Raw genomic sequence first — 13049 nt, 5'->3', positions numbered from 1 at the left:
TAACGTACACCATCATTTTCAAAAGGCGTTATTATACAGATAACAATGGTAAAAGTTGTGGGTTTTCTGGGGAGGGAGTGGGTGTTTGAAATATTATGTTCCTACATTTAAGTTTGGGCTACAAACGACATGCATATACTCGAAGATCACCCAGGTCGTCAAATCGTGTTAAAAATTGTGTAAATAGAACGAACATATCAATATTTAAATTCATTTGAATAATTTAACTTCCAACCATCCATATTTTCAATTTTTGCATTTTGTCTCAGAGCTTAATTAGTTTACTCTTGTAATTTAATTATGTTTCATTGTTTGGGCTACAAACGACATGCATATACTCGAAGATCACCCAGGTCGTCAAATCGTGTTAAAAATTGTGTAAATAGAACGAACATATCAATATTTAAATTCATTTGAATAATTTAACTTCCAACCATCCATATTTTCAATTTTTGCATTTTGTCTCAGAGCTTAATTAGTTTACTCTTGTAATTTAATTATGTTTCATTGAACTTCAATTAACTAATTGAATCGAAATGAAAACGAGTTTATGTGCACAATGTAATTTACGGAAGCCGATATATGATGGAAACCGTACTTTTATTTATGAATTCGTTATGTACAAGGATTTATACAGTAAACAAATTGCATAACAATATAAAACCGGGATTAGCAAATTAGAATAGAACTCTTATAAAAACCAATTCCGCTAACGTCAAGTTAAAATTATTTAATTCGGTTTCCATATTGGTAAGAAAAAAATTAAGATGAATGAGGCCCATGCTAAAGTATAGGAAAATTATTATATAATTATGATTGCTACTATAAAAAGGTGTTTCACAGATTTACATATAAATAAGGTTTGTACCACAAATAAAATGGAATCTTTTGTCGAAAATTTACATGTTGAATTTCGTATTGGCAACAGTATCTGAGTATCTGACGAAACACGCGATGTCCTTGAAAATTCAACAGAAAACGTTCAGTTCATTCTTTCTTTTTTCTTTTTATTTCGAGAGTAGATGCAATTTAACCACTAATAATTTTCCTGTGATGCAAATGTTTGTTGATATAGATGCAATCCATTCTTCATCTTTGAAATTTGCGGGTCCAATGATATACTTTCACATATTTAATTGAAATCTACCTGCTATGAAATTGTTTTAAAAACAAAAACGGTATGACAGTGATTGGGTACAAAAGTATGCGAGCTCCAGGATTTAAGAAATGAAACCAAATCTGCAGAAAAGTTTCGATTCAAATACAATTAAGATGCGGGATTATTCAATTTGTTTTCAAATTGTAATATTGAATTTTAATATTTAAGTTCTGTTTATATGAGATAAAATCATCATAGATACCAGGACTTAATTTAGTATATAGATGAAATACCACCATTGATTTCCCCTATTAGTCTTTGTTAAATTTGCACTTTTCAAAAAATTGTGCAGAATTTATCTTTGTTCCAAATAAAGAAATAATTGGCATGAGTAAAGTTTTATCCTGTCCAGTTCTATAGAAAAAGTTTCACATAACATTTCACTGCATATAAGAAAATAACCATCATTGGAAGATAACCAATCAAATTTCTCCCCTTATTCTATCTGTGCACAAGGTTTAGTCACCATGTAACCTCAAGATTACAACATTTTCTATAGAAATCACTAATAAAAAATAATGGTGTTTTGAAATACCCAAGATATATGTTTATGACACAGAAATAGTTTTACTGCAATAAAATGTAGGATTAATTACCTACAACGGTCAAATTCAAGGGAATATTTTTTTCGACCTACTTTCGTATACAACCGGATGTGACATACCATGATTTGGTAGTATTACACCTATACGCCGGACGCGCGTTTCGTCTACAAAAGACTCATCAGTGAAGCTCGAATCCAAAAAAGTTAAAAATGCCAAAATAAGTACGAAGTTGAGCATTGAGCACCAGAATTCCAAATAGTTTTTTCCAAATAACAATACACTGATTGAACGATTGATGGGTTGTTGATTTTTGACCCTCTAGCAGAAGACTTAGATTCTGCCGATGTTAGAAATAGGAATTTAGAGACATAAAATGAAAACAAAATGTTGACAAAATATGCTAGAATTGGACAATGAGATGGGATATTTTTGACAGCCCATTAATACATGGAGAAAATGCCTGTACCAAGTCAGGAATATGATATTTTGATTTTACTTTTGGAGTTCAGTTTTATTTTTGTGATTTTATGTTTTATTGCATTTTTAGTGATAGCAATTTAGTTTGTTGAAGGTGATATACCACCAAATCATAGTATGTCACATCCGGTTGTATACAAAAAAGGGTCGAAACAAACATTGTTTAGGAATTTGACAGTTATAGGTAATGTGTCCTACGTTTCATTGCAGTAAACAAAATTCTGTGTCATCAACATATACCTTGGTTTTTTTAGCACCATTTGTTTTTTAGGTGTTTCTATATATTGGAAAATTGAGATTACATGCTTACTACACCTGGTACGCAGGTGAAAAACAGGTGAACATTTGACTGGTTATCTTCCAATGATATTAATTTTCTTTTGTGCAATGAAACGTTATGCACAATTTTGTCTATAGTATTTCACAGCATAAAACTTTACGCATGCCAAGTATTTCTTTATAAGTAACAAAGATAAATTCTGCAAATATTTTTGAATGAAAAGTGCAAATTTATCAAAGACTAATAGGGAAAATCAATAATGGTATTACCACTGTATTTGTGACATGCTCCTTTTTTTCTTTGTATCTATATAAATATGCACAAAACGTGGATATTCCAATCAGTTTCCCCCATCATGACCCATCCCGTATTTATCGTGTACATCTTGGTTAATTTTGAGACCATTCTTGGCATTTTTCTGGTCAGTGATGAGTTATCTTTCTCTTGACATTTTTTATCGATTCTGCAAAAATATGTTTTTCATTTTTACTATACGATATTAATTATTTACTAGTGTGATTTTATCCAACAACGAATCCACTTCTACAAGTATATGTATGTCTATTGACTGAATGAACAGTTTGATATTAATATTCCATAAAAACGAAATCTATAGCTTACCCCCATTGTTTCTGTCGACATCAGTAGTACAAAACATGATAAATGTAGACTCATTGCACCTGAAATAAATATGTTTGTTTAATATCATTGCAACATTTCAATCAAAACACTATATAGTGTTTGCACAAACTCTTTTCAAAAACTAATAAAAGGATCTTTTTTTTTAATTTGCCAGATGACAAAATTCGAACTTAATCATACGACAAGAAAAATAACGAAAACGCTAAAAGTAATTTTACCATCATTGATATACATTTAGTACAAAAAAGTGCATCTATTAACGGCACTGACGATTTTACTGCCAATCAGCATTAACGTTCGATTGAACAGTTTCTGAACAACTTAATGTACTGAACAATCTACTTGAACATGCAAGTGAATAATGATTAAGCTTCAGACAAAAGATATAAGTGAATAATATATATATGTCTGAAAACTTGTATGATATCTTTTATTTATATTTTAATCAAAAACTTTTAAATACAAATTTTAAAGTACTTCGGTTGTTTGAGACAACATTTTTAATTTAAAAGCCTTGTACCATTGATAACTATTTGTCAAACAAATTATCATATTGTGAATGATTGTAAACACCGATATTGAGTTTCTTGGACACCTTTTGTCTGCTGAATGCCAATGATAGAAAAGACCATACCTGTATGCTACCTTTCGAATTTGTATCAATACTTGCAATTTAAAATTGAAGTTGTTATGTGAGCTCCCCTTCTAAGTTTCTGTTGTTTTGTTGTTTTCCTCTTATATTTGATGTGTTAACCTCGGATTTTTCTCACATGAAACGAATGGATAACAACTGTCATATTCCTAAGTTGGTACAGACATTTTTTTATGTAAAAAATAGTGGATTGAACCTGCTTCAAATGTCCACGAGACTTTAGTCCCATAAAATAAGCTCAACAACAGCAGAGATGTATTCTAAGAAGGAGACGATATATAGGGGCATTAAAAACAAGTTAAATTTTTACAAAAATTAAAGTTGCAACTAAGCTATCCTCAGTTGAATATACACGATAAATTGCCATACACTGTAGGATCTGTTTGGTTGCATAGTACCAAATGTACTTTCCAAACATTGGCACTTAGCCGTTTGGGTCAAATTAAATACATGTTTATGTATCGAGCGCACAAACTGTTATGATTGACTTTGATGTTATACCTGATAGTTTATAATATAATTTGTTTCATCCTGTAATCTTTTATAGATGTTATTAGAATGAATAAATTGAGATTTGTGTAGACGTCAATGAGATACAAATAAAAAAAAAGACATTTAGGGGCGAACATAAACTTTTAAACTATTATAGACAGAGTGACGTCTTTATAATATCCTGAGCTGTTACTAACGCATGGAGTCTTGTTAACATAAATTGATGAACAGAAACTGACAAAGATACACCATCCACACCAAGTTCTATCAGCACATCAAGAGATTACATGAGACAACAACGGACGAAGTACCAAACTTTGGACATTCATATAAGTATGTGGCAGGGTAAAACAAGAATTTTATATCTAATTCCCAATATGTTACTTTTGTAGACATACAATAAAACTGCTCACAATAATATTAGTAATAAATAGTTATTAAACCAGTAGAGAAAAGCGCATATCTTAAAATGAACAGTTAAATAGATAACAAAATCTTCAATACTCATAAATTTAAACAGCAATAAATATTATCTAACCTCCTATATACATCTATATATATCGTAGTAGGTCACTAGCACATTTGTAGCTAATAATAGCATTTTGACACAGATAATGCTTGCTTCTACCGAAAGCAAAATGAAACTACGTAACCTGCTAATATTGTTATAGTTACAGTGTGCTTGTTAGTGACCTATAATCATGAATACGGTGTGAGAAATTTCTATATTAGAAGACAGTTAGGGAATTTTAGCTTTATTTATAGCTAACTTATCCGTATCTATCGTATTAGGTCAATATCATACTGTGTAACGAATTTATTTTATCTTTATACGGGGTATATATCTCATAATCGATACGATATTCCCGTGCTTGCATTTCCTATCATGATTTTCTTGATAGAGGGTTGTTTTTCACAAGGAAGCTATTAAACCAAGAGTTCCAAATGGTGAAGTTGAAATCATCCCTTCGTAAATTGTACGGACGCCATCACGAGTTGGTTGAGCGTTATGGAATAACCGTTTCACAAATGATATCGGATATGTTCCTTTGTATGATTCGGGATTATACAAAATTGCTGCAATTTTAAGGGATTATGTCTAATCACAGAAAACGTTGATTTTGATAATAAAATTTTTAGGAAGTATGCATATAATTACTAAAATAATGCAAGGGATTATACATTAATGATGAGATAGTGTAATGAATTCTTTAAAATGTGATTTGAACATCTTTACAAACATAAACTCAAAGTGTTTAGCTACAATCTCTAACACAAATTTTTATTTCCACAAACTGAACCGAATGACTCAATCAGTTGTGTGTTGGTTTTCTTTTTTGCATCATCAATTTTAAAAATAACTTCTGATTTTATCGAATGTTGGTGAGACAAAAAAGTGTTCATTAGCAGGTGTTAAAAGAGTGAACCAGTCACTTCAAAGTCATCTCTTGCTTTTGACGATGTTATGAGGATACAAAACAATTCATTGTATACCTTTGCATATATCACTATCATTGAAAAGTTGGTTTTTAATTTATGATTAATTTTAATGTGGCTCATCAGCTATCTCATGAAAAGCTGTCCATTTTAGATTTGATAATTGGACAGAGAACGAAAATTGTCCCCTGAACCTCAAAACAGAAGATTTTTTTTGCAAATAAAACATGCATATTTGTGTTATTTATAACCCCATAACTTCTTTGTAAAAAATTTAAATATGTAAAATCACTGGTTAGTTTTAAGGATTGAATAATCAATAATCATTTAAGTCATTATGCAAGATATCTGCAGAATTCATTGATTTTACAAAATCTTTTTCATTTAAATCCACTGTAACAGTTACATGCTTTCAACGTTTTCCCTTTAACGCAATGCTACTCAAAAAAGTGTTAAGAAGGCAAGATACGAAATCTTGCAATTCTACACTTGTTTGTGGATGACTGAACATCATCTGAAATTTCAAACAATAACATCAAAATCAGAACATGAAGACTAGTAGCTGATTGCAACTACCTCAAATAGACTCTGTTGGATGGTTTTCTTATGTGCAATCATACCACCATTCCTTATTTTGTATCTTTTTATAGATTCTGAAGTAAAATGCCTTAAAACAAACTTTGATTCAAACCATAAATTTGGAAATGTGTATGACTCCCTAATAAACGCAAAATGCAACACCAGTATAGGTGTATTTACAAATAGGCGGAGCTGATACGTGCACTGCAACATATATGATTACATATAACGAATAGCTGTGAAAAAAGATGAATGCAAAAAGAAAACGTCAATTACTAAATGCAGATCACAGTTAGGAATATAAATAAGCATTGATATTACTGTTGAAGAGTATACAAATTAATTATGATGCATGTTCAAATTAGATAAAAAAAAATCTATATGTTCAAACCTTATAAACTGCGATTTTACAGAACGTAGATCAATGCTATAAAAGACGAGTGTGGCAACGGAAGTAAAAGTTTGATTTCGTAAGAAATATTAGCTATTTCAAGATTGAGTCGTATTTGGTACATTTAATTCCATGTAAGGATTTCAGCTGAATGTTAACGAGGCTTGTTTTTACATCTTTATCATTAAATAATTACAGCAAACGGACTTGTGAAATTCGTGTTTTTGTTAAATTTTCTTAGCTTGTTTAACTTTTCAATTTAAGTTGAATTTAATAATGTCGAACAGGAAAGTGATGTTATTTTATGGTTATCAATAATAGTAAAACAAGGACATATTGTCCTAATATTAAGAATTTTCCGGGATTTTCCTTGTACTGGTGTTTGAAACAATTTATTGATTTATTGGTTTTGCCTTTTTCGAATTATATTGCAGTGGTCTCTTTGTGATTGACAAGTCTTATCACCTTAGGTATCTTTGAACATTTTTTGTCTAGCTTTCAACATGATTTAAGACACGTTATGATCCCTTGGTTACTAAATGTAACCTAACATCGCATGGCTTGCATTAGAAATAAGAATAGGCATGCTTTGGTAGTAATTCTGAGAGATAACTTGAAATTAAGATCAGAATGATACTATGTTACAAAGTTACCGTTTTACTTGACGATGTTAACATTACACAAATACGTTTGTCACTTGCAATTTGGTCTTCAATCAGAAACTGGTTATCGTCTATTTTATCTCATTGATTTCATTGGATAAATGACACTACTCTTATATCAATTATTTCTGTACTAAACTTATTCAATGAGGATTTACATGAATTTATAGCAAAGCCTATTGTGAGTTTTACTCAGATAAACCAATGGGCAGATAGCTTTTTACTTACTTTTTAAAACTAGCAATGAAATGTGTACTACATAGTTTTGGAAGAAGGTCCAAGACAATAACAATCAAAACCAAGGAGTAAACAAAGACTCGTAAAACCAAAAGACATTTTCATCAACAGTTATAAATGATAAATAAGAAATAACACGAACTCAACTAAAAATCAGGAGTGAAGTCAGGTGCTCCGGCCAGGTAAGCATATCGTGCAACGTATACTGCATCCGTCGTGTTATTTCTTTTTTCAGTCCGGTAATGATGGAAGGTTATTATGACTGAAGAAGAATATCAGATATGATTTCTGACACACTTTTGTCATAAGGCCAATCAGCTCATGATGGCGACCGTAAAATGTCATGAGTGATGACCTTAATTTGATTGATTCATAGCCCTGTCTTAGCAACCTTTGAGAGAGCAGTATTCCTTGGTCAACAAAAACAACGTTCTTTGAGCTAGTTCTAAAGGAACGTATCAATTGAGACACATATACTCCATATGCTGGTGGTGCTGGGATGTTGCTACACAGAAATGGAAAGTTGACCTTAGGAAAATTAAATTTCACGCGTTTGTCATAAATTTTGGTATTTAACCTACCATCAGTAGTCATTTCGAGAAAAAAGTCTAAATGTGAAGCAGATTTATCTGTGTCGGTAATATCAATTTGGCTTTACAATGTCTAAACTGTGGCCTCATGATAACTTTGTCTTATTATAATAAATGTAAATAATATTCAATGTGAATGTTATTTTGAATGTAAGAAATGTTTTTGGTTCATTCAGCTGCATGTGTTTGATAGTATGGTTGTTGAAAACAATATCCATTTACTCCAAATAGATATAAGAAGATGTGGTATGAGTGCCAACTCTATAGCTCTCATGCAAGTAACAGTTTGTTAATTTTAAAGTAAACAATTATAAGTCAAAGTACGTTCTTCAAAAATGGAATTTCGGCTCACACCAAACAGCAAGCTATAAAGGGCCTCAAAATGGCACGTGTTAAACCATTGAAACGAGAAAGCCAATCGTATAACTCTAATCTATATAAAAACGATAATGAGAAACTATTATGAACCAAGTCAACACACGACAACTATCCAAAATATATATTACTGAATAATAAACGAATGCATGCCAAAAAATGTGTCAACGTTACTCTGAGTATAATTATAAAGATGTTTATGTATGTATGGTTAAATACATTTTTAAATGTCTAATCAAGATTGGTGCAATATTAACAAACAAAGTGCTTTCATGTTTATTTAGATTTGATGCCGCATCAGTATATTGAAACTATTTCTTGCAAGCCAAGAGATTGAGGAAACGTTTTGACCAATTCGGTACATTTATTTCACTGTTGTTAAACATCTAGTTAGCGAGGATTGTAATAGTTTGTTCAATTGGAGAACTGTCCTGTCTTTCTTTGTTTGCATGAGACATTAATTGATAAAATAACAATTTTCGTTGTATTCTTTTACTCATTGATTGTGCCTGTATTGTATGACAAACACATCAATTCTTTACCTCATATCTTGATATCCTAATAGGACTAAACTGTTTCTTCTACTTTTGTCTGGTTTGAAATTCTGTATTTATTGATTCTGGGAATTTCTCAAAAATGCACGGTCACTCAGTAATGTTGATGACGCTTTTGTATGAAACTACTAGATTGGGACATCGATATTAAGAGTGAAGGACGTCATAATGTTTTACCATTGACGTTTACACAATATTTACTTGTATTCGTAGTTGTTTTCTGATACTTCAAAAGTACAAGAACCTGTTCTGAATTTGTACATCAATTTGTTGAGCTACTGGAAATCCAAAATACGTCACTTTCTTGAAAAAATGTAGAATGCGTCACATTTCAGAACAGATAATGTTGTCATTAATTGACACAGACATTTGATCGACTTTTTCAGTATAGTTTTCGAAATTACGACTTAAACTTTTTATAGGGTATTCTTGATTGATAAGTTTGTGTCCTCTCATTCAGTGACAATAAATTTAATATACAAGACGTTAATTACATCTCTTTCCGCGTTAAATACATCCCGTTTCCCGTTAAATTGTTTAATTTGATGAGTATAATTGAGAAATTTTCTTTTAATCTTAATCAAATTGAAAGAAAATAAAAAATTAATAATTTAAAAAAGTTCAGATTTGATAAGAGGTTACTTATTGACTTGGCATATTATGCAATGCGACCTACAAATGCAAAACCTGTCGACATATCGAAAACTAATTGCATGTTAACAAGATAAAACGGATGTTGAAACAAAATAATCCCCTTACCTGTCATTTATGTCAAATCCTGCCAGGTTTAAAAACTCTTCAGTGTTTTGAACTTGAAAACGTTCTCAAAAGTAATTTGCCAAAACCAATGTATAACACGACAATTAACATATATGATTTAATAAACAATTAATGAACAAGACTCCGTGTTGAAGGTCGTACATATGCCTATAATGGTTCACTTTTTTTTAATTATTATTTGGATGGAGAGTTATCTCATTGGCACTCACACCACATCTTCCTATATCTAAGATAAGGAGAGAGAGGGGGACCAAATTGATTAACTAATGCATGTACATTCCTAGTATAATACTGTTATCATGTCTTCTAATCATTAAGATATATAAAACAGTTTTGAAGTGCAAAGACAGAAACATATCGCTTTTTCTAATTTTGAAAAGTTTTTACCAACGTATGGCTTCAAAACTTATTTATTCTTCATCAAAGGAGCAGCAGAGTTTGTATTATCAAATTATAACTCATACCTTCATGGGAAACATGATATAAGAGTAGACAGAATCATCAAATTCTATTCATTTTCATTATTATGTTATCAAGGAAAATATGTAACTTTTCTAAGCCCAGAAATCCATACAATTCAAGTTCATATCATACAAAATAAGAAGACGTAATATACGTGTTAATGAGACAAATCTCTTTAAGAGACTAAATCACGTGAAGTAAACAACTATGGGTCACTGTTTGGACATTATCAATCAGCAATACGCATTCATACCATCTACAACTTTATTAAACAAAAATCGTATTGATGTAAAACAAGCCATTCTTTTAGAATCCCAAGGAGAGTGGTGCTCGTTTTTCTTTACGTTATTTTTTAAAGGAAAACAATGAACGATGGTTTGTTTTTTCCTTCAAATCTGTCATGCTGGTATATTACGTGGGTTTCTTTTTTATTAAGTGATTAATTCACTTCAATTTGATAACATGTATTAATGGTTTGTCACAATTAATCAAAATTAATTACTCGCAACAAATTGCACAACTTTCGTCATGGATTAATTTTTTTAATGATTTTCAATGTTATAACAAAAATGTTTTACTTCATATAATGTACTTTTCTATGCTATTTTCATACGGGCAAATTCAAAACAAAAAATCACTCCTAAAGAGACGTTTTTGTTTTTTTCTCTCTTATCTTAATTTTCCTAATGATAGTGGCTTTTGTTTGTTCCTTTCTTCTTTTTCTTTTGACAGTAATACTTTTTTCAACTCTTTTTCTTTGTACATATTTTAGTGTCATTTGAGATGTCCATGAACGTAAATTATGTATAAACATTGAATGGTAAAATATATAGTCAAGGTTTATTTAACCATATTACCTCAGAGATACAAACATTAGATTTTGACGTTTTATTCCACCTATAAATCTCTTATTATTAACAAAATATACATCACATCCTAATTTAAAACTATGTTTTAATTAAGCACGTATACTTAAAATTGAGAATGAAAACTGTGAATGTGTCAAAGAGAAAACAAGCCGACCAAAGAACAGAAAACTAACGACAGAGGTTCCAGATTTGGGACAGGCACAAAAATTGCGGCAAAGTTAAACATGTTTAGCGATATCTCAACCCTACCCTTATACCTCTATCCAATATGAAATAAACAAACACATTACTTTACATTTATAAAATTAGAAGGATCCTACATCCTATGGAAGACCATATTATGTAGTATTTCAAAGTATAATAAATCTCCACAGAAAGGGTTGTACACTTTTTTAAATATATTATCATATAGTTATTAACTAACCTCGTTATATCAGACAGTTTGGTTTAAAATTGTGCATTTTTTTCCAAATTTCCAAAAAGCCTTGCTTCATAAAAAGACACTAATAGTCTACTGATACACATGTTGAATTTTTACGGCACTACACACACTTAGAATATAAAATATAGACTATTCAACTTATTTAAATGGTGTTCTCATTGTGATTCAGTTCTACTATTGAAACTTAGTGTGAAATGAATATTAATATCGTTATCTTTAACTTTTGTAAGTTATATACGTATATATTGAAAACTATGAAACAATGGAATTCATATTAAAATAAGACGGGTGGCATTAAGTAGTGTGACTAGTATTAAATAAATATAAGTAATTCATGGAACATATGAAATACTAAAAATAATCAAAACTATATATCAGTATTACTTTAAATGGACACAGTAATCAATGTATCTAGTTTACTTGCCACAAACGAATTAGTAATATAACATATGTAATTGTTTATTTGACAAAAAAACGTTTTAGCTTTAGCTATACATAAATCTATATAGAACAGCCAATATTTCAATGTTGTTTCATAATTATTTATCTGTACCTTTTTATTACAAAATAAATGACAAATCGAGGTGATAAGTGTAAAAGGTAATTCAGTATAACAAAAAATATATGCTTATAAATATACTTAACATTGTTTTGTAGAAGTTACTTTTTGTATCAAGTACTTAAATTGTTCACAATAATTTTATAATATTCAATTGCACCTTTTTAAAGGAGTAGGTCTGGTAAGGGCCGATTTTATCCTCAAATTTCAGGTTCATCGAACGAAAGATTTTGGATACTTTTTAAACACTTAAGTGTCTATTTAAATTGATTCAATTAGTTAATGTAAAAGATTTTAACTGAGTTGGTCATTAAAAACAATCCGTTTTAAGATTAAATATGAAAAATCTTTCAAATATGCCCAAAAACCTCACTTTTCAAATGTGTTTTTGTCACAAAAGAAAGTGGCCGCATCCGTTCATCCTCAACCTTTATATATTGTATGTATTATCACCAAATACAACTTACATTTCAATATTATGAATGAACAAGAATGCGGCCACTTTCATTTAGATGGAAACAGTCTTTAAGTAAAATGCTCAAATTGTGAAAACTTAAGTAATTCAACATGACTTTATGATGCTTGTACCCGATATATGTGCATTGTATTGTCAAAAACAGCCTATATTTATGTAGCAGAAGCTTCTTCTTTCCAGTAAATAGCTAAAAGATTACATTTTCATACTTTTGTAAAACTGCTATATTTTGAGGCCAAAAAGGGGTCTTATTTAACCTACTCTTTTAAAATAGAATAAAATCTAGTCTTATTTATTAACTTGAATAGGCACTTTCCTTAACTATTGAGTATGTAATGACTACCTATAACATAGCGATCCTAGATAAAACATATTTTTACAATCTATGTT

At 30.3% G+C, this 13049-nt stretch overlaps 1 protein-coding gene across 3 annotated transcripts in view; it reads right to left on the bottom strand.

Moving 5' to 3' along the window:
• LOC134706550 (secretin receptor-like) overlaps positions 1 to 13049 on the bottom strand; it is a 58505-nt gene that overhangs the window by 26342 nt on the left and 19114 nt on the right. For 2 of the 3 annotated variants that reach the window (XM_063565578.1, XM_063565580.1), the window contains exon 3: positions 3083 to 3141. In XM_063565578.1, the coding sequence (XP_063421648.1) occupies positions 3083 to 3136 (54 nt within the window). In that variant the 5' untranslated portion in view covers positions 3137 to 3141. Of the gene's footprint in view, positions 1 to 3082; positions 3142 to 11607; positions 11727 to 13049 lie in introns of those variants that run through there. The other variant, XM_063565579.1, reaches the window with a different exon arrangement.

This window comes from Mytilus trossulus, chromosome 2, assembly GCF_036588685.1.
Source record: "Mytilus trossulus isolate FHL-02 chromosome 2, PNRI_Mtr1.1.1.hap1, whole genome shotgun sequence".
NCBI classification, from domain to species: domain Eukaryota; kingdom Metazoa; phylum Mollusca; class Bivalvia; order Mytilida; family Mytilidae; genus Mytilus; species Mytilus trossulus.
The sequence above is the reverse complement of the archived record's forward strand: the minus strand, read 5'-3'. Positions and strand labels throughout refer to the sequence as shown.